At 42.7% G+C, this 27,548-nt stretch overlaps 1 protein-coding gene and 1 non-coding gene across 9 annotated transcripts in view; both read left to right on the top strand.

Annotated features, from left to right (window-relative positions):
• The window catches only part of pum1 (pumilio RNA-binding family member 1), a 98,418-nt gene extending 74,524 nt beyond the window's left edge, over window positions 1–23,894 (top strand). For all 8 annotated transcript variants that reach the window (XM_073028489.1, XM_073028493.1, XM_073028488.1 and 5 more), the window contains exons 18-22: window positions 4,693–4,830; window positions 6,430–6,555; window positions 15,133–15,254; window positions 17,701–17,893; window positions 21,823–23,894. In XM_073028489.1, the coding sequence (XP_072884590.1) occupies window positions 4,693–4,830; window positions 6,430–6,555; window positions 15,133–15,254; window positions 17,701–17,893; window positions 21,823–21,954 (711 nt within the window). In that variant the 3' untranslated portion in view covers window positions 21,955–23,894. The remainder of the gene's footprint in view (window positions 1–4,692; window positions 4,831–6,429; window positions 6,556–15,132; window positions 15,255–17,700; window positions 17,894–21,822) is intronic.
• LOC140716103 (small nucleolar RNA SNORA50) lies at window positions 9,523–9,658 on the top strand. Its single transcript, XR_012096247.1, has one exon. It is a non-coding gene; the product is annotated as a small nucleolar RNA SNORA50 (small nucleolar RNA).
• Window positions 23,895–27,548: the final 3,654 nt, after the last annotated feature.

The following is a 27,548-nucleotide window of genomic DNA, read 5'->3' as shown; positions in this document are numbered from 1 at the left end:
TGGGAGCACTGGGGGCTGTGAGGTTCACAAAACTTAATACTTTTGATGTATTATTAATTTAGTCCTAAATTGCGAAAGCACGGGCAGAGTTTTCGGATAGTACAGAAGTTAACAGTGCGGTTTACAGTGGGAAAGTTTTTTTTTGACTTGCAGAAGAATCAGATGGCCAGGAGAATGGCAAATGGAATTTATTTAGGGAAGTGGAAGATTATGTTAGGGTGGTGGAATGTGTAAACGTGAGGATATTGAGATGCATGGAAGAAAACGGACTTTGCAGACCAATGACTGAACGTATCAGGACATGTCAATAAGAAGATTAAAAAGGCAGATGATACTAACTTTTATGCATTTCATTATAATACTGCATTGTACACACTATCGTTTATAATTACATTATCATTTTACGTGTTACCAGCTTGGCCACAATTTGAGTACTGCATGCAGTTATTATCACTATTTCAGGGAATATGTGATTGCACAAGAAGAGATGGGTAGTGGGTAGAGATTCGTCTCTACCAAAGGAGGTGTAAAATGCTCCTTCCGTCCACTAGCCTGCAGGTTACCCTTGGGCAAAGAGTAGCACCAGCTTAGCCCCCCGATCAGGATCGCGGGAAGCCACGGGAGCAGGTGGTGGATGGTTGTATGAGCTCATGCTTATATATGCTTGTATGAGCTGGTGCTTATCACGTCCTGGTTATGCAACCATCCACTGACTTATGAAGATTATTAATTGTGGCTGTGGCCATCTGTCTTGTAAAGACACTGCCCAGAAGAAGGCAACGGCAAACCACTTGTGTAGAAAATTTTTTCCAAGAACAGTTATGGTCATGAACATTATGGATAGAGCATAATTATGTATGTCATACAACATGGTACATGATGGTGATGACTGCAGAGATCTTCTCAGGGCTGGAAAGTTTTACCTGTGAAATGATTGGATAAGCTGAGTTGCCTTTTTTGGAGGAGAGGAAGCTGCGAGGTGATTTAATTGAGAAGATTTAGGGTGCTTAGAGTAAATGGAGGATCTACCTGCAGCTCAGGGGCTAGTAACCAAAGAGATTTAAATATAATTAGACGATTGGAGGAATTATGGCAAAAAGAGGTGTGAAATTCCCTGCCTGAAGGATAGTGTTGTGAGAAATATACCTAAAAGTGTACTTACCTCTGAGGTAAAGTCAAAGTTTAAATATGGGTGATTTAGGCTGTATGGCTTTTTTTCCCTTTATCACGTGCACATGTTGAGACAAGTGGCCTCCTGTGTCAGATTTTCTGTAACTATATGACTAAAGGTTTCTCGCATAACTGTAGTCCTTCATCCCTGATTCGGTTGAGCACAGTATTCCAGATGGAGCCAAGCTATCTTTTTTAAATATTGGCATAGCAAAACTTCCTGGCTTTTGTTCTGAACCGCTCAGCTATTTGTCCTTTTACCTTCAAAAAATTTATGCCTGACACCTCAAGTTAAAACCCATTGGGATGCTATCTCCTGTGTCATTACTCACCTCATTAAGTCCGGAAAAACTCCAATCCATCGCCACCAAACTCACTCTGCACTGCTCATTTCTATCTCTTACCCAAGATCCACAAACCTGACTGGGTAGGCCTCTTGTCTTGCCTGTTCCTGTCCCACTGAACTCAAGTCCTCAAACCTCATTTTGAACCTCCTTGGTTCAGTCCCTTCCCACTTCACGTGCATTCAATCTCAACAACTTCAAAGTCCCTGGCCCTGACTGCCTTATTTTTCACCATGTCCCTATACATTTCTAACCTCCCATCAAAAAGGCCTTAAAGCTCTCCACTTCTTTCTTGGCAAAAGACCCAACCAGTTCCCCTGCACCTCTGCCCTCAGTCTGGCAAAACTGATCCTCATCTTCAGCAGTTGCTCCTTGGCTCCTATTTTCTCCCAACTCAAGGGATAGCCATGGGAATCTGCATGGGATCCAACTACGCCTGCCTTTTCATTGGCTGTGTGGAACAGTCCATGTTCCAAGTCTTCCCTGTTAATGCTCCTCAACTCTTCATTTGTTACATTTGCAACAACATTGCTGCTGCTAAGCTCATCAGTTTATCCACCCTGCCTTTAAATTCACTTGGCCCATTTCTGACACCCCTCTCTCCTTTCTCAATCTTTCTGCCTCTATCTCTGGAGACAAACTGTCTACCAACATCTTTTATAAACCTACAGATTCCCACGACTATCTTGACTATACGTCTTCCTACCCTGTCTCCTGACATTCCTTTTTTTCCCAGTTTTCTTGTCTCCACCGCATCTTTTCCCAGCTTGAGGCTTTGCTTTCCTTTCCTCCACCATTGATACTCCCCTCGGCTCCATTTCCCATACATCTGTGCTCACCCTATCTTACTGCCGCCTTAACAGCAATAAAGGTCTTCTTGTCCTCACCTACTATCCCATGAGCCTCTGCATCCAACATATCATTCTCCACAACTTCCGCCATCTTCATCATTCCTGCAAGTGACAGAAATGCTACACCTGCCCGTTCACCACCCCCCTCACCTCCAGGCAGTCCTTCCAGGTGAGGCAAGGTTAAGCATGTGAATCTGGTGGGGCTCATCTATTATAGTTCGCTGAAGTTCGCTGATGACACGGCCATAGTGGGGTGTGTCAGGAATGGACAGGAGGAGGAGTATAGGAAACTGATACAGGACTTTGTGATATGGTGCAACTCAAACTACCTGCGTCTCAATGTCACCAAGACCAAGGAGATGGTGGTGGACTTTAGGAGATCTAGGCCTCATATGGAGCCAGTGATCATTAATGGAGAATGTGTGGAGCAGGTTAAGACCTACAAGTATCTGGGAGTACAGTTGGACGAGAAGCTAGACTGGACTGCCAACACAGATGCCTTGTGCAGGAAGGCACAGAGTCGACTGTACTTCCTTAGAAGGTTAGCGTCATTCAATGTCTGCAGTGAGATGCTGAAGATGTTCTATAGGTCAGTTGTTGAGAGCGCCCTCTTCTTTGTGGTGGCGTGTTGGGGAGGAAGCATTAAGAAGAAGGACGCCTCACGTCTTAATAAGCTGATAAGGAAGGCGGGCTCTGTCGTGGGCAAAGTACTGGAGAGTTTAACATCGGTAGCTGAGCGAAGGGCGCTGAGTAGGCTACGGTCAATTATAGAAAACCCTGAACATCCTCTACATAGCACCATCCAGAGACAGAGAAGCAGTTTCAGCGACAGGTTACTGTCGATGCAATGCTCCTCAGACAGGATGAAGAGGTCAATACTCCCCAATGCCATTAGGCTTTACAATTCAACTGCCAGGACTTAAGAACTTTTTTTTTAAAGCTATTATTAATGCTTTTTGAGTTAGTGATTTAGATGCATATCATATTATTACTGAGTTAAGTATTGTATGTAATGAGTTTTTGCTACAACAAGTGTATGGGACATTGGAAAAAAATGTTGAATTTCCCCATGGGGATGAATAAAGTATCTATCTATCTATCTATCTATCTATCTATCCGGTGCCCCTGATGCAGCCGCCTCTACGTTGGTGCAACCCAACATGAATTGGGGGACTGTTTTGACATGCAACTCCTCTCCATCTGCCAAAAGCAGTATTTCGCTATTTTAGTTCCTATCCCCTTTCCCATTCTGGTATGTAGGTCCATGGCTGCCTCTTTTTGCTAAGATAGGCCAGTTTCAGAGTGGAGGAGCTGCGCTTCATTGCGTTGAGGTAGCTTTCAACTTGATGGCATTAACGTTGATTTCTCCTTCTGGTAATTTTTCCCCTTCCCCTTCCCTCTAATACTTCTCACCTGCCTTATCACCTCTCCCGGCGCCCCTCCTTCCCTTTCTCCTATGGTCCACTCTCCTCTCATTTCTTCCTCTCTAGCACTTGACCTTTCTCATCCACCTGGCTTCACCTATCACCTTCTAGCTGACCTCCCCTCCCCTTCCCCCCCCCCCCCCCCCCACCGCCCTCCCAACTTTTTATTCTGGCGTCTTCCCCTTCCTTTTCAGTCCTGAGGAAGGGTCTCAGCCTGAACCGTTATTCATTTCCATGGATGCTGTCTCACCTGAGTTCCTCCAGCATTTTGTGTGTGTTATTCTGGATTTCCAGCATCTGCAGAATCTCTTATGTTTGACATTTGTTAGTAATCTGTTCTTTTCCCTTCTTCCCATTGAAATGATATTCTTGTACTTCTGCATTGCTCTATCTCTGTCCCTTGCATTGCACGTTCCCAGCCCATCTGCTTTTCTGTCTTCTTGTGACCCATTTACAAGTTTCATGTCATCTGCATGTCTCAGGGTTCCAAACTCCTTCCAAACTAAATTGTTAATATTCAGATTTCAAAAATTGATACCTTCTTCCTTGGTTTTGTGCATTGCTGTTTAAACTGTTGGTTGATGCAGCAAATTACTGTGTGAAGTTCATTTCTCACATTCTCAAGAACATTCCTACTTCCTCGATCTCACGATAGGTGCACAGTGAGCAAATGTGTAATTTCCCCCACCAGTAAGCAGGATTTAATTTGTTGGCAATGGCTGAGCCATTGAGATAGTTTTAAAAAAAGAAACCGAATATTAAAAAAATTCTGCAGAAACTTGCTGAAGAAAATCTGCATGTAATTTATATGTGAAAGGGAATGATTTGGATAGTTTGCATTGTTTCCGGCTTAAAGTGTAACTCAATCAGTGCTCATTCCTGCATTTCCCTTCTGGTTTTCAGAATGAGATGGTTAAAGAACTTGATGGGCATGTCCTGAAATGTGTCAAAGATCAGAATGGAAACCACGTTGTGCAGAAGTGCATTGAATGTGTTCAGCCACAGTCGCTGCAGTTCATCATTGATGCTTTCCAAGGGCAGGTAGGACCTGATTCCCTCTATCACCACTGAACACGGCGGCTTCCGCGGGGCTGCACCTCGGCCAAGTAAAATTGTTCTTTGCATTTTATCTCAAGTAGTTCAGATGTTAGTATCGGTCATTATGGTTGTCCACACTAGCAGCAAGGAAGGGAAACCCCATAGTTGGTTGTAGAAGTAGGAACAGTTTTCTCGGCTGACTTGAAATCGAGTCTCAAGATCAAAACTGGTTCCTTAACATGGAGCTTTGCTGTCCTTCAACATGGAACATTACAATTCCTATAGGAAAATTAATGAAGTTTTAAAACAGAATGAATTATTTACTGATGTGGTTATTGGTAAAGGTGAGTTATTTGAACATTCTGTTTGTGGATTCATCCGGCAATACAGTGTGGTTACAGACCCTTTGGCCCATCCCTGATGTGGTGTTGGATATGAGCGGGAGTGCAGAGCACACAGCAGCTCGCAGGCTATCCTTTATTGGTAACACTGCTGCTGCAAAACATCAGTTCTTCCCACGTGGGAGTAACTGAGCAGCACAGGATTAACACATTAACTACCACAACAGATGGCGCCTCACAGCTGGCCCCAGTTTCTGTGTTTGCCCCATACCCCTCGTTGACCCTAAATGTACCTATCCAAGTACTACTTGTACTCAGCTGAACAACTTCCAGCCGTTCACTCTCAAGTCCCTTTTAAATATTTCCCCTCATCCTAAATCTATGCCTCCTAGTTCTGGTCAGTCCTACACTGTTGTAAAGACTGTTCCTGTCCACCTTAGCTATGTTCCTGACATTTAAACATTTCTATAAGCTCACCCCTCATTCTGCTATGTTCTAAGCAGTAAAGATCTAGCCTGGCTGTTCTATATTTGGGGAGTGCAGTACCATAGCACACCAGGGTTCATTTCCTGCCGCTGTCCGTAAGGGGTTTATACATTCTCCCCGTGACCACGTGGGTTTCCTCCCACAGACCAAAGACATACTGATTGGTAGGTTAATTGGTCATTGTAAATCGTCCTGTGATTAGGTGAGGGATAAATGGGGGGGTTGCTGGGCAGCACGGCTCAAAGAGCTGAAAGGGCCTGTTCCACGAAGTATCTCAGTAAATGAATAATGCAGGCATCTAGTCCTGAAAACATCCTCAAACCTTTTTCTATACTCCAACTTTATACCATCTTGCCCATAACAAGGTGACAAAAACTATCCAAATTTATAATAACCCATCTCTATACTCAGCTCCCTGACTGATAAAGGCCAGTGTGCTTAACACCCTTTTCACTGCCTGGTCTACCTATGATGCCCCTTTCAATGAACTATGCATGTGTATTTCTAGTCACTCTGTTCTGTTACACTCTTATTACTATTATAATACCAGTTCTACACTGGTTTGACTTTACAAAATGAAAGATACCCGAGAGATGATCAACCTGTATATAAACCAGGAGTGGAGAAAATGACAGGAAAGCTAGAACGTGCAAGTTATTTGAATGGCAAATTTGTGTTGTACCAGATTGCAAAACATTCCCAGTTTAACACATTTTTTACTACTTATAAAATGTAAAATTGACCTGTTGGTTAAGCTGTTCTATTTTTGCTAAAGGTTTTTGCTCTATCGACTCATCCATATGGGTGTCGTGTTATCCAGCGGATTTTGGAGCACTGCATGCCTGAGCAGACCCTGCCTATCTTAGAGGAACTACATCAACACACAGAACAGTTGGTTCAGGTATGTGTCTTTATATACTCATGCAACTGTCTTTGTGTTACTATCATTCTATGATTTGGAGACGTGGAATACGAAGCAAGCCTCACTACTGGCTCTTATGTGTAGTGCCTCTAAACCCTGAGATTCTGCCTTTTTATTCTAACCCAAGGGTTCCCAACCTCAGGTCCATGGACCCCTTGATTAATAGTAGGCGTTCATGGTTTAAAGAAGGTTGGGGATCCCTGTTCTAGACAGTGCAATGAGGACTTCTTAAAGGGGGCTGGGTAGAGATTTCCAGTCTCTTAAGAATTTTCTTTTAAAATAATATTCCCAATCTTAAGTTTCAGGAAGGTATATTTAATCTGTTTTACTCAACGAAAATCTTGCTGACAATGAAATCAGCTTGATGCAGCACCATGTTGCCTTTACATAAAGAGATTAAAGCTTTTGCACACAATGGTGTGTTATAGCAATCGTGTAACAGCTTAAGACATCACTCGTACAATCCTTTTTTAAAATTAAGATCAACATACCTTCTAAATTACTTGCTGCGTACTTTGCCACATTTATACAACAGTGCGGGTTCTGTGTGCCCACAATTCCCAATCTCGTGAGTTTGATAACATATTTTGTGCTTTCCCAACAAGGTGGGTGCGTGAAATGCACTGCCAGCAAAGATGGTAGAGGGGGATGCAATAGGATCTTTTAAGAAACTCTTAAGATAGGTACATGGAGCTTAGAAAAATAGAGGGCTATGCGGTAGGGAAATTCTAGTAAGTTTCTAGAGTAGGTTACGTGGTCGGCACATCGTGGGCTGAAGGCCTATAATGTGCGGTAGATTTCTATGTTTCTAAGGCGGATAATTTGATACTTTACATTATATGAGATAAAATTTGGCTCATTTACTTGCGTGCCCACTCTACTGCCCAGGTCTGATAATCTGGCATGTTTGGGTTTGGGGCCGAATGAATAGATGGTCTGGACAATTAGATGCTATTTATTCTGATAGTTAATGATTAAACCCAGCACATTTGTTGTACATCTTTTAATATGTTCTACAATATTACATAATGTTCTACAATTCCCTCATGCACCCAATAATGACTACAATTACATTCATTAATTTTTGTACAACTGAGATTTCTGGAATCTTAAAGGGAACATGTGAAAATCGAGCTTGAGTTTGAAAAACAAACACAAGGATTAGGCTGATGACTCAAAGGCGAGCCTGGTAAACATATGGTGAGCCAGGTATCAAAACATTTGCTCTCTGAATGGTTGCATATTATGGACTGCTGTAGTTTTTATTTAGCTCCATATTCCTGTAGAGCAGGAATCCAGTTACTTTTTGAATGCCTTGCGCCCTTACTATTATCCAAGGGGTCCATAAACCCCAGCTTGGGGACCCCTCCTCTAGAGCCTTTTTCAATTCCCTTGTAGCTTTCAAGGTTTCAAAGGTACATTTAATGTCAGAGAAATATATACAATATACATCCTGAAATGCTTTTTCTTCGCAACCATCCATGAAAACTGAGGAGTGCCCCCAAAGAATGAATGACAGTTAAATGTTAGAACTCCACAGCTCCCCCCTCCCACGTGTAAGTGCAACAAAGCAACGATTCCTCCCTCCCCACCGGCAAAAAAAAGCATCAGCACCCACCACCGAGCACTCAAGCGTACAGCAAAGACAGTCCTTACTTGTTCACCCGATATTTGACATGCCACAGGCTCACTCTCTCCCTAATAAGGGAGAAAGAGATGTCTCCTTTGTACAGTGAGAGGGGAGACATGACATAAACAACTCACTGATTTATGATGTTAAAAGTCTGTTGTGTCGCTTTTTCCCAGCTCTGTGCCCAACAATCTTGGGTCTCTGAGCACACAGCCAGAGAGCTCCCGTCTCCCACAACACACCGATTTTCTGCCGGGACACCGGCCTTGAGTCTGCCCGTCTCCAGAACCTCGGGATCCCGGAACTCCATAGGCGAGCTAATCTCTTAGGCCGCATCCTTGGATATCGGATAACGGCCAGTTGTGAAACCCGGAGAGCCAATCCCATTCCCGCAAAGAACCGAAGTCAACGTGTAACTCCAGGTCAGGGTCTTCATTAGAAACCTGAAAGGAAAAAATAGGGATAGTAAAGATGAAAGTAGAGCTGTTTCCGAAGATGCAAGCAAAGGTGTTGCTGCTAGGCGCCATTGTCCTTCCTAAGCTGCTGCACCCTTTGTATGAAATAATCAAGAATATAAATATGTTACACTTGTAATACTCAACTAAAGTATTGATTTAGATTTTAACCTAGTTGAGGCCCAAGTCTTTGGGGACATTTTACTGAAGCTTTTTTTTATCCAGGTTTTACTAAAGAGCGGACCAGTCTACCAGTTTTTCCTCTGACATTTTATACAGATAACCACTCTGTTTAATCGTGGTTCATCTGGAAAAGCAGTTGGTGCAATTGATCAATGGAAAACTTCTCTAGATATAAATCATGTTTGCTTAAAAATATTACGCAAGCTTACTGAAATTGAACGTGGATGTGGAAAGCAGTGGACTTCAATTAATCTTTTTGAAACCTTCTGCAAGATTATGGAACTCCTAGTTGGATTTCTAACAAATACTTTAATATAGTTGTTGTTCTAATCTGACAGTTGTTGTGATTTTGCAAGGTCCCACCATTAGCATTGGTGACTACACATCTTAAAAGGATTCTGAATGATGCTCTTCCCGTTTGAACTACGCCATGGCAGCTTTTGAATCTTTCTGAATGGGAGGTGACTCCCAGGCTTTGGGTTTCTGCTCAGAGGCGATGCCTTGTGATTGTGGCCCGAGTCTCTTGATAATGTACTAAATTGCCATTCTGGAGGTAGCTTTTTTGTAGAAAATATCTTGACTAATCTGCATAATTCTTAACACACGTTTTGTTTTCTAGGGACAAATGGATCTTGCATTTTTATTCTACTCTTTTTGTTTGTGGTTGTAATTCTACCTCTGCACAGTATTTGAACCTGTGATCACTGATTGGTAGTGCCATGGGCCAAGCAACTGTGCTATAGCAAATCCTTGTGATAACTGGAACTTCTCAGCATCGGACACTGAGCTGTTTTTTTAAACGCAAGGGACATGTGTACGATGTGTGGCTCAGAATCACTTGGTGTTGCAGTTGCAAATAAATTACTGGCGTTATATGGGACATGCTACTGTGGAGGAAAAGGCATCACCATGTGATCTTTGATCAACAACTTGTCAATTATTCTTCCACAATTGAGGCTGTGCGCTCAATTCCGATATATTGCAATAATTGCTTCCTGATTTTAATTCAGATCCGCAAAGCAGAATGATGCATTTCTCTTGCAAGGGATACTGAAAATCTAGAGCTATCCACACAAGGTGGCGGAGGAGCTCAGCAGGCCAGGTAGCATCTCTGGGCGGGATTAAACAGTCAGAGTTTATGGCTGAGGCCCTTCATCAGGATGTTGGTGCAGGGTCTCGGCCCGAAACATTGACTGTTTATTTCCGCCCACAGATGCTGTATGGCCTGCTGAGCTCCTCCAGCACATTGTGATGTGTTTTGCTATTTTTGTTTCACATTTTCTTTGCTTAAAAAGCAAAGAAGCAGCAGAAAGTAATGCCAGCTCCTTCAGCGGAAAGTACTGTCAAAGCAGTTATCTTTTTTAAAAGCAGCAGAAGGAAGGCTGTAATTTAATTGTAATAATAAGAGAGAGCATATTAATCATGCTCTTCAATAACAACAAATGTGTTTCATAATTAAAATTTACATAGACTTTTATAGATGCAGAATTAAGACATATACTTAATTTAGGTTGTTTATACCCAAGGATGCCTTGTAGTCAGAAAGTGCAAATGTTGGCTTTTGAATGATCCTAATATCCACCATGTATGCCCCAATTTCGTTAACCTGCTGAATTCAAAATGAATTCCATATTCTGTTGTGTGTAACACATGAAGCAAAAATTCTCTAAAACGTAATGTAAAATACAGAGCAAAACTTTTTGGAATGTTATAGGCTTTGTCAAGTATTCTTAAACTATTAAACAATTTGAGTTAATTAGGATTTGTTGGGCGATATTCGACAAACTGCCCTCCTCACCAGAATGAATACACTGTCTCGCCAGCAGCGGAAGCTGAGGAGAATGTTCCTGGCATGAGTGGTGCTCACTTGCGCAGTACTGTGGCAAATGTCACATCTCACTGGCTTTGGGATATGGGTGCTTGTTGCCGATTGTGACGATTATACCATTGGAACCGAGAAAAGTCAGCTGGAAACTGGATGCGTAGCTGAGGTGAGGTGAAGGAAATTGGAGTTGTGCAAGAATAGGTAGATTGCACTGTGATCTGAGTGTTGTTCTGGATGAACATCAGACCACATTTTGTGAGTAATTAATGCAGAAAATGACAATTTCAAAGGGTTCACACTTTTTCTTGCAATTGTACATGTATGTTTTCATATGCTCCCCTGAGAGATTCGCTCTCCTACGGGCATGCTCAGCAAATCTGTAGAATAGTACTTATAACAGGATCAATGAAAGATCAACCAGAGTGCAGAAGACAGCAGACTGTGGAAATAGAAATACAGTCGGCCCTCCTTATCTGCAGGGGATTGGTTCCGGGGCCCCCGGCGATACCAAAAAACGCGGATGCTCGTCCCTTATTTAACCTATCTCAGTGCGATGGACTTTAGGGCCCAGCGGAGCTCTGTCAGTGTTTCTGCTCACGAAAATGATCATGATTGAAAATAAAGTGGAAATAATAAAGTGATTGGTAAGAGGTGAAACGCCATCGGTCATTGGAAAAGCGTTAGGCTACAGTCAATCAACATTCAGAACAATTTTAAAGGAATTGAGAAAGGCCCTGCCCTGATGAAAGCTACAATTATTACTGAGCAACGCAGTGGTTTAATTATTGAAGTACATACGTTTCTTGTGTTTTATATGCATAGAAAAGTAAAATATATACTATATACTAGGAAAAACATTTGAATAACTGATGCTAAATAATTATGGATGTATCTGTTTCGACTTACTTAATAAGAGAACTTACGGTTTTTTTTTCAATCCCGACCCACAATAAGCTACGCACATCCTCCCGTATACTTTAAATCATCTCTTCATTACTTATAATATCTAATACAATGTAAATGCTATGTAAATAGTTGTTATACTGCATTGTTTAGGGAGTAATGATAAGAAAAAAAGTCTATACATGCTCGAACAACAAGTGCTGGAAGAACACTTCCAGGTTTTCTCGATCTGCGGTTGGTTGAATTTGCGCATGTGGAACTAGCGGGTAAGGAGGGCCAACTGTGTAAATAAATAGCAGTAAATAACGAGGACACAAGATAGAGAGTCCTTAAAGTGAGATCATTGGTGGTGGGAACATTTCAATGTAGTTAACTCCCTTTGTTCAAGTGCCGGATGGTTGAGGGGTAGTAATTGTTCTTGCACCTGGTGGTGCAAGGCCTGAGGCTCCTGTACCTTCTGCCTAATGGCAGCAGTGAGAAGAGAGCATGGCCCGGGCAGTAAGGATCTCTGATGATGGATGCTGCTTTCCACCTACAGCATTTCGTGTGGATGTGCTCAGTTATTGGAAGGGCTTTACCTGTGAAGTACTGGTCCAAATCCACTATCTATTGTAAGACTTTCCGTTCAAAGGCATTGGTGCTTCTATACCAGGCCATGATGCAGCTAGTCAATACTCTCTCTAATGAACAACTATAGAAGTTGGTGTATATGAAAAATAAAACTTTCAAAGCTCTGAGTAGGTACTTTGATGATATGTAATATTCTTCAAACCAGCAATCAAAACAACACTTAATGATACTTTGGGTATTTAGTGGGATCCAACTTGAATTTGTGAATATCTGGTTGCATCTTGGTTAAAGTTAGTTGAAGATCCCCTCTTTTGACTACATCAAGATGGTTAGGACCTTTTGATAGACCTTAAATAAAACCAAATCCAATTAAAAATAACTGCTTTCTTCCAGAGCTGTGGGAACTTATTTTGAATATCACCAGTTAATCAGAAATTTTGCTTGTCATGCTTGAATTTTGCTGGAACTGTTATGTCACTCTGGTAGGCTTCACACATTCTTGCCCCTCTGCAGTTTAGCCGTTTCTGGCAGATGACCCCTCTGCAGGATAACTTCAGCCTTCATGTCACGTTTAATAGTAGTATAACACACACGGGTCAGTGGAAGGCAAACAGAACCAGCCTCTTGCTGCTGATAGCCTCCACCCATTCTGCAGGGGATGGGTGTGGATTGGGGCTCAGCGGGCTGGATGTGAATGGTAATTCGTGTGAATTGTTAAGCAGGAGCAGAGATAATGCTGCACCCCACACAAATCTGTTCTGCTGCCTCATTTACGTCATCAAATATATTTTTCCATTAATTTCATTCAGAATTCCAATTACATAGATTTATTTATTTTTGTTTATTTATGTTAGTAATACCATTCAGGAACTCCTATGGCTGCCAGTCTTTTTTTTTCTCGTGGCCCCTGCAACTCCAACGTGGCCCATGGGGGAAGGGTTCAGATGGAGTCGTGGGGGAGTGGGAGCAAAGGGTGGACGTAGCTGGTAACCTCTCGCATCTCCAATTCCATCCTCGCTCAGACAAATGGAGGCGTGTCAAAGTTTGTTCCTTTCGCAGTGTTTGTTTTTACCCCCACGTCAATTCTATGAGAGTGAATTTCATTCCTGATTTCAAGTATATTGGTAATGATATATGAATTCCACTTATGTGACTTTATAACTGGCACAGCTGTGATGAGGGGCTTGCTGGTACAGAGAAAAGAAAGTCCTTGTAGATTTTTGCTCATGAGAATGAGAATTCTTAATTGCCATTAGGGATTTTAAGGCAGAGTTTTTCCATTGAACTGATAATTGACATTCATGTTTATAATCATAATTAGCTCAGTGAATTTTTCTACTTTTTCTCGTTTTCTAACTGCTTAACTGGTGTTGGGGGAAATCATTGGTTTTCGTGAGTGTATGAGAAACTTCTCTCTTTGTATCGTCAGTACATTGGGAGTGAGAACCTTGATTCTCCCCCAACCCCCCACCCCCACTGGTGATTTTGTGTGGCCTTGACTGCAAGTGCTATTGCTAGCCGGTGCTGCAAATAATTCTGCACCTGAGCAGCCATTCCAGGCCAGGCTCGTAGTGTTAATGTTGGCTGGCATTCAGTGTAACTGCTTGTGCACAGAGGGAACTCCCCATCTGTTCCTATTGTTCTTTTAGCTGATACCCGCAATCTTGAGATTTCTTTTCTGCTTTATCATTGTAAGTTTGCAGTAAACATTGGAAACTATTCTATTTGAGGAAAAAATGTACTGGCTTTGGAGAGGGACCAGAGGACGCTCACAAGAATGATTCAGGGAATGAACTGGTTAATTTAAGAGGAGCGTTTGATTGCTCTGGGCCTGTACTCACTGGAATTTAAAAGGATGGGGACACGTGGGATCTCAATGAAACCCTATCGCAAGACACAGATAGAGTGGAAATGGAGAAGATGTTTCTTACCGTGGTGGAGTCTAGTAAAGAGGGGCACAGCCTCAGACTAGAGGATCATTCCTTTAGAACAGAGATGAGCAAGAATTTCTTTAGCCAGAGGATGGTGAATCTGTTGAATTCATTGGCACAGGCAGCTCTGGAGGCCAAGTCATTGGGTATGTTTAAAGTGGTGGTTGATGAGGTGAGAATGGTACACCTGATGCCATGAACAACGATTTCTCGAATTTCCAGTATCTACCCCCCCCCCCCCCAATCATTGCCATACACTTGTCCCTCTTAACTTATCTCCTTACCTGCCTATCACCTCCTTCTGGTGCTCCTCCCCTTTTTTTTTCTTCCTTGGCATTCAGTCCTCTCACAGCAGATTCCCCCTTCTCCAGCCCTGTATCTCTTTCACCAATCAACTTCCCAGCTCTTTACTTCACCCCTTCTCCACCCTTCCTGTTCCAAATCCCATCACCTTCTGTTTCTTCATCCTCTGTCCCCACTTTCATGCTCTGACTCCTTTTTCCAGTCCAGATGAAGGGTCTCTGCCAGAAACGTTGACTGTCTATTCATTTCCACAGATCCTGCCTGGCCAGCTGAGTTCCTCCAGCATTTTGTGTGTGATATGTTTAGTTTACCTTATTGGTTCATACTGCAGAGCTTGTACTTATGATGGCTGTTTTATTTCAGTGTGCAACACCCTGGAATATAACGATTTATGAGGCAGCACTGTATTTTGAATGTACAGAGGTGAGGAATAGGGTTGTTGAGGAAGAATAGATTTTCTCAAAGAGGGCCATCACCCAAAGCATTTTCTGCTTTCTGTTCTAATTCCAGAGCTACTCATTAAATGGAAAATGATGTCAGTGTTTTCTTAAATAATCTTCTGATCAACAGTATGTTAAGTGTTGATGACTGATTGTGTAATTAGCATGGGGTGATGTTTACTTAATCACTATTATGCATTTTGTACCTCCCAGTTGAATAAGTGCCTTTGCATCTTTGTACAAATCTGAGTCCTTAAAATGTTGAAGTACTTGGTATGTTAATGATTTTGGTTCTATTGTTACTTTAATTTTACAGGATCAGTATGGGAATTATGTCATTCAGCACGTTCTGGAGCATGGCCGGCCCGAGGACAAGAGTAAGATCGTGTCCGAAATCCGAGGAAATGTCCTGGCTTTGAGCCAGCATAAGTTTGCCAGGTATGGCTAGCGACACTCAGTTGAATTAGCGGAACTGGAATCTATCTTTATGTTGGCGGTGTGATCTTTTGTACATTGGAGCTCCTATTTTATGTCCTCAGGCCCATATTGCAGTGTATTGCGGGGGTGCACAGCCGAGCAGCCGGACGATGCTGAGGATGTTCTACGCGGCTGTGGTGGCCAGTGCTATCATGTTTGCTGTTGTGTGCTGGGGCAGCAGACTGAGGGTAGCAGACACCAACAGAGTCAACAAACTCATTCGTAAGGCCAGTGATGTGGGGGTGGAACTGGACTCTGACGGTGGTGTCTGAAAGGAGGATGCTGTCCAAGTTGCATGCCATCTTGGACAATGTCTCCCATCCACTCCATAATGTACTGGTTAGGCACAGGGGTACATTCAGCCAGAGACTCATTCCACCGAGATGTAACACTGAGCGTCATAGGAAGTCATTCTTACCTGTGGCCATCAAACTTTACAACTCCTCCCTCGGAGTGTCAGACACCCTGAGCCAATAGGCTGGTCCTGGACTTATTTCCACTTGGCGTGATTAACTTACTATTATTTAATTATTTATGGTTTTATATTGCTGTATTTCTACACTATTCTTGATTGGTGAGTCTGTAACGAAACCCAATTTCCCTCGGGATCAATGAAGTGTGTTTGTCAGTAGCTGAAATGCTCCTGCGCACATAGCCTTCGTTGCCACACAGCTGGAATTTTCTTTTATATGAAGTTTTATTAAAGTGCCACACAGTTTTCAGTCTGTGTATAAAATATATAAATAAATACTTCCTGGTCAGAGCAATGGTTGTTCTGCACAGCTGTAAAAACAAATTTGAAGGAACATCGTTGCAGTGAAAGGACATTCTGATTTACAATTTGAGAATTCAGGATTTTTTTTATTAAGAGATTGGAAACTTTTGGGGGAAAGTTTTTTTAAAAAAAAGTATTTTTCATTCAAGCCAGCTAAATTGCTATTTGTGTTCCAAGTTTTTTTAACCCCTTTCAGTCAACTTGAGGCCTGGATCATCTATGAGCTTTGGATACAGCTTTCTACTCTCAAATCTTGATCGTTCATAAAGAATGTGAAGAATCGAAATAAATTCCAAGGGTTTGAATTTAAATATTGATTTAAGTGCTGATCTCAATTGAAGCATTATTGAACTTCACAGACAGCATCATCCTGTTCAGTATAGTGCGCCTGGGACATCTGGTTGCTACTCAGTAGAGTGCTGTACCTTTAGTTGAATTGTGAGTTTGTGAACAGTTTGGTGTTTTTATGCTTAAAAGGGCTAAGTGAGTCTCCCTTTTACAGAATCTTAAAGTACAGATAGAAGCCATTCAGTCTGTTCTGTTCCTATCGTCTTTTTTGAGCTGAGCAATTAAGTCCCATAATCCAGCAAAAAGGTTTCTCTTCTGTGAAATACCTCATGATTGTTTCTATGGGACCTGATTCTACTGTCCTTTCCGGTAGAGTTATAACAATATGGTTAACGATTGGGTTGAAAGATCGCTGAGAAAATTTATAAGGATTTTGCTGTGACTAAGTTATAGGGGAAAGTTCAATAGGTTAGAACTTTCCACCCTCATTTTCCCATGCTCCAGGGAATATAGGAGAAACCTGTAAGGAGTTCCTACGTTCTCGTGACTGCGTGGTTTCCTCCCTCAGGTTAATTTGGTCATTCTAAGTTGTCCCGTGATTAGGCGAGGATTAAGTTGGGATTGTTGGGCGGCACGCCTCGAAGGGCATATTTCGTGCTGCATCTCTATAAATAAATAGAATTTGTGAGGATGGAGGGGTAGATATGTGCAGCCCCCGAGATTGGGTGAGACCAAAACTGGAGGTTATAAGTTTAAGGTGAAAGGTCAAATATTTTAGGGGAACCTGGGGGGAGGTGAAATTTCTTCACTCAGGGTAGTGTGATTGTGGAACAAGCTGCCAGTGGAAGTGGTGGCCATGGTCCAGGTTCTGGTAGATGGGCCACAGGGCCTGATTCCGTGCTGCAGTGCTCTATGGCTCTGAAATAAACGTTCTCTTTTTCCTCCTGCATTGGTGTTCACCGTATTTGAAGGGTGGTCCCATTTGGTTCAAGAAGAGAGCTCCTCATCTGGTGCCCTGTTAAATGTCTGTTCTTTTGATTCCCAAACAGCACCCAGTGGCCACAGCAGCTGGAGTGCAAAGTCTGATTTTTCTTTTCCCATTGATACTTCAGCTTCAATAATGTTGAGCTAATTTCATGTCTCACAGCCCCCCATGTAAGGCCTTGTCACACCCAGTCTTGATAGCGATTGCTGCAAGATCTTTGATTTTACATCTGACTCCTGGTTGGCTGTCAGCTTAGGATTCTCCATTTTGCTATATTAAAACGTAACTTAATTCGGAGTAGTTATTTTTAGTCATTGAACTTGTCAGCTGTCACAAGCGTGGATGCTTTTGTTTTCCAGCAATGTTGTCGAGAAATGTGTGACCCATGCCTCTCGTGCTGAGCGAGCTCTGCTGATTGATGAAGTGTGCAGTATTAACGACGGTCCTCACAGTGCCTTATACACTATGATGAAGGATCAGTATGCAAACTATGTGGTGCAGAAGATGATTGATGTGGCAGAGCCAGCCCAGCGCAAGATTGTGATGCATAAGGTAGGTTGGATACGACGCTAGTGTATTTTCAGTTTGATAAAGGGAAAAGCTTTATTTGTCACGTTACATCGAAGCCTACGGTGAAATCCGTTGGTGGCGCCGAATCAAATCAGCGAGGAGTTTTGCTGCGCAGCGCACAGGTGTCAGCATGCTTCTAGTTCCCACTTAGCACGTTGCCAACGACTTGCAAGTGCCGACTGTAATCTTCAGAATGTGGGAGGAAACTGGAGCACTTGAATGAAATCCACACGCTCAGGGGGTGAACGTGCAATCTCCTTACAGGCAGGGTCAGGAGGTAAAGCCCGATCTATGTAGAGTGGCTGGCGCTGTGAACAGTAACGCTAACAGCCATGCTACCGTTCTGCCCCCAGGTGACCCGTTTGTCAAAATCTCCAGGTTGCCAGAGGTCAAACGCACTTAAATCTTAATTTTTTAAAAATGTAATATCTTTTACTTCTGCATCTAACACAGAGTATATAATAGTTTCTTAATGAAAACTCAGTCTCCAAAGTTCTTGTAAAAAATATCCTGGACCAAATCTACAGGGGTGTCCACACCCAGCTTAACAGGCAAGATACTTTGTGCGTTGCGATTCTGAAGTGATAAATTCCAGTCTGTAAGCTTTGATTGTGAAACTGGTGCAATGGTGCTTGTACTCATGCTGCCTTTCCCCTGTGACACACTGGTTCCATTACTGCAGCCTGATCACGCTTTGCATCAGCTGGAGGTTTCTTTATTGAATGATGTATGGGGTGACGACAGTGAAGCAGTGACTCCTGACAGACAAAGAAATGTTCAGTGCATTGAGTTATAAATGAAAGTTTGTAATATCTGCCCTCGGGGAGTTCCAAGGGCACAATCTTGCACTCTCAAATCTTGAGAATGTTATTTACCTGGTACTGCAGTTTTTCTCCTCCCTCCTCTCCACATCGAAGTTCTGATGTTTCTTTCGGCTCTTTCCCCGAACTGATGCTTGCTTTCTAGATTCAATCCAACTTTCTTGCACCCTTGACCCATCTCCTACACCTCAGGCCTTTGGCCACCTACTGCTTGTGTATGCTGCTGCTGCCCCTGCCCCACAGCTGGCAAAATCGTCCAACAAGGGCTCATAAATTCCCAGCAATTGTTAGTTACCATCTCCTTTTCCTTTCTAAAGTCCCTGAGCATCACGTTTATTTGTGTTTAGAGATACACCATGGTAATGTGCCGTTCCAGCCCAACAACCCTGCACCGCCCAATTATGCACGAGTGTCCAATTAACCTACCAACCTGTGCGTCTTTGGAATGTGAGAGGAAATCCACAGAGTCATGGGGAGATCATACAAGCACTGTGCGCACAGCAGCAGTTTTGAACCCACGTCGCTAATGCTGTAATAGCATTACCCTAACTGCTACGCTATCATGCCGCCCAGTATTGCTTCGGATTCCAGCGTTTGCAGTCACTCGTGCCTCATTTGTTGGAAACAAAGAATCAGTCATGTTATCCGGGCATCTTGTGATCTGATCCATCTTCCCTGCAGTTCGTGGCTTTAATCCCTCATCGTACTTTGTGCCCAAGCTGCACTACCCTTACAAATGTTACCTGTTTCTATCATCTTTTATATCCTCTGTACCTTCTACAGGACTTGAAGGCTCCTGAATTACTTAAGAAGTGTTGACAGCCAATCTGCCCTTAAGGTTTCAACTAAAACCTGATGATCTCTGTGGAGGGAAACATTCCTTAGTACTCTCAAGATAGTTACTGAGATAGACTGAGTAATGGGCAGCACTTTACTCCTACTAATGACTGGAAAGTCTTGCGGGTTTGTGATTACGATCATAATCATCTCTGGTAGCTGTTCGAAGGTGAACCGGACCATTCACAACCACGTTGTTGTGTTTTGACTTCCAATAGATGCTGACTGCGAAATTTACTGCCCATTTTTATTGCGAATGGCATACTCAATTCCTTTCCTGCCTTATTTTCTTCAGAAATATTCATTCTTCCCTTTTCCCTTAGAGGGTGGGGGGAAGACAGGAGAAAGGGTTGATTGGGAAAGTGAATCGACTATATGATCAAATGGTAGGGCAGATTCGATGGGCTGAATGGCCTAATTCTGCTCCCATGTCTGTGGTCTTTTGGACCTTGATGACCTGACTTATATAAGTATTGCCCTGACCAGTTTGTATCTCCTCCCCAAACTTCCTTCTGTATAAACCCATGCAATTAAAACTGCCCATCTGTTCAAAGTCCTGGCCATCCGATCATTCTGGTACAGTCAGTGCAGTCTTCCAGATTTGGTTTCAAATCTTCATCCCTGTTTTCAAATACATATATAACCTCAGCTTATTTGTGTCTGGGACAGCCTTTACTGCTGAATATGTTTGAGATCTCTGGTCTGTTCCAAATCTGATCTGTTACACAAATGAATTAGAATTTTTCATTTGCTTTATAAGCTGATAAGATATTGAAGCTATTCGACCCACTATTCTCGTGGCTGATTTATTATTCCTCCCAACACTATTCTTTTGCCTTCTCCCTGTAACACTTGATGCCCCATCAACCTTTTTAAGAATACCCAATCCCTTGGCTTCCACAGCTGCCTGTGGCAAAGAAGTCCACAGATTTACCACTCTCTGGCTAAAGAAATTCCTCCTCATCTCTTCTAAAAGAGAGTCCTTGTATTCTGAGGTGGTTCTCCCACCCCTAGACTTCCCATACCATTGGAAATGGAAACATCTGGTCCATGTCCACACTATCTAGGACTTTCAGTACTCGATAGGTTTCACTGAGATCCTGTGCTTTGAGCTGCCTTGACCCAAAAATCGTCCCACCTACCAGTCTGTCCAAGCCTGTGGCATTTCATCTCGCTCTGACTCATTCCAAACGTATTTAATTGGAAGTAGCTAAAATTACATTGAACTATGTCAACACAAGTCGCTGAATCATGGGTCACTGGTATGAGCAATATTAAAAGGGTATATGCAGGTAACAGTTGGATGGGATTACAACCAGAGGTCGTGGGTTGTGTATAAGGGGAACATGAGGGGAAATTTCACTCAGAGGGTAAAGAGAGTGTCGAACGAGCTGCCTGCAGAAGTGCATACGAGTTTGATTTCAATATTTAAGAGAAGTTTGGATAGGTGCATGGATAGTTAGGGGTATGGTCCCTACTATAGTTTGATGGGAGTGGGCAGTTTAAATGGCTCAGCATGGATTGGATGGGCTGAAGGGCCTGTTTCTGTACTGTACTTCTCAGTGACACTTAGGCTGTATTGTGAGTGAAATAAACAACTTTTCTTGCCACAGCAGATGTTTACCAGTGGGAGGGGTAGGGGGGCTATCACCCAAGTGATAGGTTTGGGCAGAATAATAGTTTTGCACAGACTAGATGGGCTGAAGGGTCTGGTTCTGTGCTGCAGTGTGGCTGCGACAATCCTCCATCTTAAGGATGGCTTGTATCAGACTGTCATATCACCTGTGTGTTATCTTCCTTTCTGCCGGTTTCTGAATGGACAATGAGCCCATGAATACTACCTCAATACTTTTTATTTCCATTTTTGCTCTACTTAATTTAACTATTTTACACATATGCTGTGTAATTTATGTTTTTTTCTATTATGTATTATACTGCTGCTGCAAAGTCAACAAATTTCACGACATGTGCTGGTGATATTAAACCTGATTGTGTTTCTGCTTCAGTAGGGGAGGATAGTTTGTGAAAAAGCATGTGAAGGCTTGGTCTGTATTAATGAATTGGAAGGTATGTTGTTAGGGACTAGTCTTATGTAGGGGCTGGCACATAACGCATGGCTGTGGACAAAAAAATCAGGCAGCACGATTGCAGCACTGGCTGATTTGTTCTGCCTTAAGCATGTTTCCTGGTCTTGTTATTAGCAGTAGCACACTGAGAGATCCACTCTTAATCTTGTTCAACATTTCTTTACAGATCAGGCCTCACATTGCAACCCTTCGCAAGTACACCTACGGAAAACACATCTTGGCCAAACTTGAAAAATATTACATGAAGAATGGAGTGGACCTAGGCCCCATTGGTGGACCGCCGAATGGAATGCTGTAAATGTGAAATTTTTAAAGCGGAATTACTCCTCCCAACATCCCTTTCCTGGGGGGACTGAAACGTGATTGACTGACGTGATAACCAGCAGCCTAATTCTCCACCTCTGCAGGCTCATAGCAAACAAAACACCTTGATTTTAGGTTGCCATACCATGCTAGCAAAAAGCAAACCAATTTAGTTTCTTCAGTGAAAGCATTTATAAATTTTATTTTGTCTGTTATGTATATATTATATATGATGCTTAGCAATTCTCAAAGTCCTATTTTTTCCAGGAGATGTTCACACTTTTTTTGGTTAATTTTTTAGAAATGATCACTGCCCTGCTTTTCTACCTTGTCTCAGTGATGTATAGGAATAGTGTACATAAGGTTTAAGATAAAGAAAATACATCAAAATTGTGATATTTTAGCCATCCCATTATATGTACAAAAAGTAGAAAAGTTCAGGGTGCTTTTTAGTGAAATTGGGCTTGTGTTAAATGCAAATTTGGCTCAATATACTCCTGCTGTGACAGTAAGATATCCAAGAAGTTGAAATCTACTTGTAATTATCTTTTTTTCTCATTATGGACATGAGCTTTTCAGCAATCATTTGATAAATTTATATTTAAATCAGTTACACAGGTTTTCAAAATGTATGACAACTTTAAAATGAAAGTTATTATGTAAAAAAAAATTGAAACAGGCCCCACGGGTGTTTTTTTTTCATAATTTTCCCTAACCTGTGGGTGTTTTTAATACCTGCTGTTTTTATGATTTGCATTGACTGCTCAGCCCCAGCTTTCTGGCCTACTCAAATTCCAGGTCTGCTGTTTGGTTCCATCAACCATGGAACACAGTTTCTGTTTGTGTGTGTGTGTGTGCTCCCTCTGCGAGCGTGCCACTTGCCTCCTATTCCTTCACAGGTAGGTGTGTACAATAAAATGTAGAACCTAGAGGACTGATGTTTAATGAATTTCAGTCTGAGGAAGATGAAATTAAATCCAACCAAATGTTTGGTCTTGCTTATAAATATGTAGTGTATAATTGTTGTAGACTTTGCATATATATTTGTAGGGTTTTTTCCTTTTTGGCAATTTGATGTCTATCTGTATCTAAAATGTACCCTAGTAGTGGAGCATAATTTGACTGTACAATTGTACATTTGTAAACCTCTATAATGTAAATGTGGAAAGTTTGAACCAACTTTAACCCTTTGAAAACAAAAATGAGACTGTGCATTTCAGTGTATATTCACATTTTTTTCCTTTTGTCGTTAGCATATAGTATTGTACAATGTAAATTCTCAATCAGAAGTAAATTTTTGAAGGAAAATGTTCTATCTTTATACAGCTTAGGGAATGTAAAACACTTACTTTCTTTTTAATCTGTCACTTGATGGAACAGTAGTCTTTATAAATGTTGTGGAAAATTAATAATCTTCACATAGAACTTTTACAAATATTGTAATGTTTTTTTTGTTGTGACAGTAAAAGAAATTGTGCATAGCAACAGAACCCCTAGTTACCATGGAAACAAAACTTCCTGTTCATCTTGTAAAGTGTGGACCTTACCCCCCTTTTGTACAGAAGATACCTGTATTTTGCATTTTTTGTCTACTTGTAAGTGAATGTATGATACTGTCAATTTTCTTGGTTTGAATATAGAAATGTAACACTACATTCATGATGTACATTTACAGAAAGCCTTGTGTATATTTCCAGAAGAACTTTTGCAAGTACACCTGTAACCATATGTGTATAATTAACAAACCTGTGTATGCTTGGCCTCTGCAAATATTTTTTGTAACTTTTTTCTTGTGTAGATTGTCTCTAAAAACAATGCGTGCTCTTTATTTTGAAAAGAAAAGTACTTTAAAATCTGTACTTGTGTTTTAAAAAAACTCTGGGTGGTTTGGTTAGACATTTTTGGAAAACGTCATTAAAAGAGCTAGTAATTCAATCATTCTATGGTAGCTATTTTATATCTAGTTGTACTTTCCGCATTTTAGTAGCTTGGGATTTTCTGCCTCTTTTTATACCGTAAAGGGGTTTTTCTGTCTTGAACTGATGACACATACCCTGGTACACAGCTCCATCTGTTCCTTTGCCTCCCTTTTTCTGCGAGAGCTTGACTGTTAGTGACAGACTCGATCGTGGGTGTAGCCTGCATTCCGTACCTGGCCCCGGTCACTCAGTGTCATCCCCCGTTGACGCCTCTTGTACAGGGATACAGTTGCTGAGCTTAGTGAACTGCCGAGATCCAGCGTGGGCTGTGGCCAGATTCTGCCCGGCTCAGTTGTAGGTGGGTGGGAGGGGGAACACTGTTCCTATCCTTAATCTGTAGAAATCCTCATAATCTTACCAAGTTCTACATCTGTGAAATATGTATCAAAATCTTGAATGTAAAAGTGTTGTATATCTTCTACATTTGTAGTCAGCGTTGAAATTATTTAATGTTTTGCAATCAAGTCGTGTTTTTAAATTTTGTGAAAAGATATCTATTAAATCTATCCTTTTCAAAAAAGATTGGATAAAGAATAGAACTTTCTGAAATGAGCATTTTTTTTTACCAGGAGGGTTGTATTTGCTGAACTGTTAGCATCAGGCTTCCCAGTAAAAGTAAGGTTTGTTGATAACTGGCGCGCATTTTTAAACTACTGATTAAGCAAAGCCACTGTTATTCGTTTGTGTGAATTTACCCGCCTGGCCTTTAAAAATCTGGTGTACTTGTTAATCGGCATCAGAATCTCTCGCCCCTCGTGTTCTTGGCCAAAATCATAGCTTGGTTTGCAATGATGAAAGATGCTGGACGAGTGCCGCAGAGCGGGCTCGTTAGGTCGAATTAGTTAATGCCCGTTACACCGCCGGCGTTTGGGGCAGTGGTGTTCATCGTGTCAGTAGCTTCCTGTCAATTAGGAACAATAGGGGGTGGGAAACGGCTCTGCCAACTGAAGCAAGTCGGCAGGTTCTAGGGTTTTTTCCTGAAATTCAACAACCTGCAGATGCTGGATCTCTTTATTTACTGGAAGTACATTTTCAGCCATCTCTCTGTCTAGGGCAATGTAAGGGCTGGCTGTGTCTGATATGTGCAGCTGGACAGTGGGTCCTGGAAAGCAAAACGTGTGTCGAGTGCTTTCAGTGAGCAAAGAAACGCCAGGCATGAGAGCTAATTTCAATTGTGATCTCCATAATGGCTCTCTCAAATTCTCTCCCTGCCTTGGAAACCATTGCCGCACAACGTACGTCGAACGTGGGAGCCCTTGACCAGAGCCCTGAGCGTCCTGTGTCATACCAGCTCTTTCCGGGAGTCTCTCCAAGACGGCATAAACTTCAGGAGCCTCCTGAAGTTTTTCCAGAAAAAGTGATTGGAAGAAAGCAATTTGATTACTTCCAGCCCCCCAGCAGGAGTTCATTTGGTGCTGCGGACATGAATAAGGTACTGCGGTCCAACGCTTCCTCCAGATTTGAGAAGCAGGTATGCGGCAACCTTAGTTAATGCCTAACTTCCCATGGCCAGAGTCAAATAACATGGATAAATACCAGGAACAGATCCCTCCCGCCAGAGAATTGCAGGTTGTACTGGAAGTACACACGTTTTAAAAAGATGGTCGATGCACAGTCCGCCACCCCTCTTATATTGACGTCCTGGGTAGGTTAATTGGTAATTGAAAATTGTCTTGTGATGAGTTTAGTGTTAATTTGGGTTGCTGGGGCAACCGCAAAGAGCCAGAATGGCCTACCCTGTACTGTATCGTTAAATAAATACTTTTGCTCCTGGGGATGGACATAATACACCTGAGTTTATACCATGGTGATTGAGACAGGAAGGGAATGAAAAGTACTTCATGAAGGAGGTGATTTCCAACCAGGGTGCTAGTTTTTTTCTGAATGGTTTGGACACACAGTCGGCCCTAGTTTGTTCCTGGACCCCACACCGTTCTAGTATAAGGTGCCTACCGCTGGGTTGGAGCATTTGAAGATGAAAATCTATCCCATGTTCCACCATTGTCAATCTTGTGTGGTTCATTCCTGTGCTTTCTGATATTTATTGGTAGTCTCCGAAACAAGCCTGAAGCAGAGTGCAGTGTATCTGCTTTAAGTGAATGAAGATTTAGAAAGAAAAACACTAGCCGGTGGAGATCTGAAATTTCGAAAGAAAAAGTTGGAAAAGAGGCGGTTGACATTCATCAGGACTGAGGGAATCCAGTGGTGGAAGAGAACAATATGTGAAAGAGATCCCGCCCGTGCTGGAATCTAGAGCAGTAATCTGCCCAAGGAACTCGGGGCTGAGCGGTGTCTGCGAGGGTGAAAGGCGTTGCCAAAGTTTTCCACCCAAAACATGGCTGATGGGGTGAAGTAATTGCCGACGAGCGGCCATTTAACGTTAAGATTCATCTACATTAACGCCCTCGCGTTCAGCGTTCACGGTGTGATCCCTCAAGGCTGGAGCAGCTGAGTGCAGATAGGGGGACTGTGCAGTGTGACCCCTGCCGCGTTCATCCATCATCCCATTCCGGCCTGCAACGGAACAAACCTGAAAGATAGCATCTAATCTCATCTGTGCGCAGGATTCACACGACTTCAGATAACTCGGTCGCTCAGTTTGTACTGGACCAGACTCCACGACATTACACGAACAAAACGGGAAGCAAAAAAGCTCCCCCCATTATTTCACCCGTGCGAGAAATTCCCTTTGTCCGCCCACTTCATTCCTCCTCCAGTTTGTCTTTTGGATATGAATATCGATTCAGGAACAAGAGGAAATCCAGCAACACGCACACACAATGCTGGAGGAACTCAGCAGGCCATCGAGGAAAGGAGTACAGTCGACGTCTCGGGCCGAAACCCTTCAAAAGGATTTTATCCTTTCAGTTAAATAATCTCCCCCCCCCCCACCCCCGTTCTATTCTTCATTCTGGTCTCTTACCTCTTCACTTGCCAGTCACCTCCCCCCCCCCCTCCCCTTTTTCCTATAGGCCACTCTTTCCGATTAGGTTTCTTCCTCTCCAGCCCTTTCTTTACCTGTCACATTCTCGATGTCCTCCTTCCCCTCCTTCCACCTTTTTATTTTGCCCTCCCCACCCCCTTTCCCGTCCTGAAGAAGGATTTCGTCCTGAAACGACCTCTGTTTATTCATTTCCATAGATGCTGCCTGATCTGCTGAGTTCCTCAAGTATTTTGTGTGTGTTTTAAACTGGAATTCTAGCAACCTGCGAAATTTGTCTGTCTGTCTCTCTCTCTCTCTCTCTCTCTCTCTCTCTCTCTCTCTCTCTCTCTCTCTCTCTCTCTCTCGCTCTTTCTCTCACTCTCTTGCTCTCCCTCTCGCTCTCTCCCTTCTCTCTCTCTCTCCCTCCCCCTCTCTCTCCCTCTCTCTCTCTGTCTCCCTCTCTCCCTCCCCCTCTCTCTCGCTCTCTGTCTCTCTCCCTCTCTCTCTCACTCCCTCCCTCCCCCTCTCCCTCCCCCTCTCCCTCCTCTCTCTCCCCCTCTCCCTCCTCTCTCTCTCCCTCCCCCTCTCTCACCCCTCTCTCCTCCCTCTCCCTCTCTCTCCCTCACCCCCTCTCCCTCCCCTCTCTCTTTCCCTCTCTCTCTCTCTCCCCCCTCTCTCTCTCCCTCT

This window comes from Hemitrygon akajei, chromosome 24 (assembly GCF_048418815.1).
Source record: "Hemitrygon akajei chromosome 24, sHemAka1.3, whole genome shotgun sequence".
In the NCBI taxonomy this organism is placed as follows: domain Eukaryota; kingdom Metazoa; phylum Chordata; class Chondrichthyes; order Myliobatiformes; family Dasyatidae; genus Hemitrygon; species Hemitrygon akajei.
This window is presented reverse-complemented; position numbering and strand designations above follow the sequence as displayed.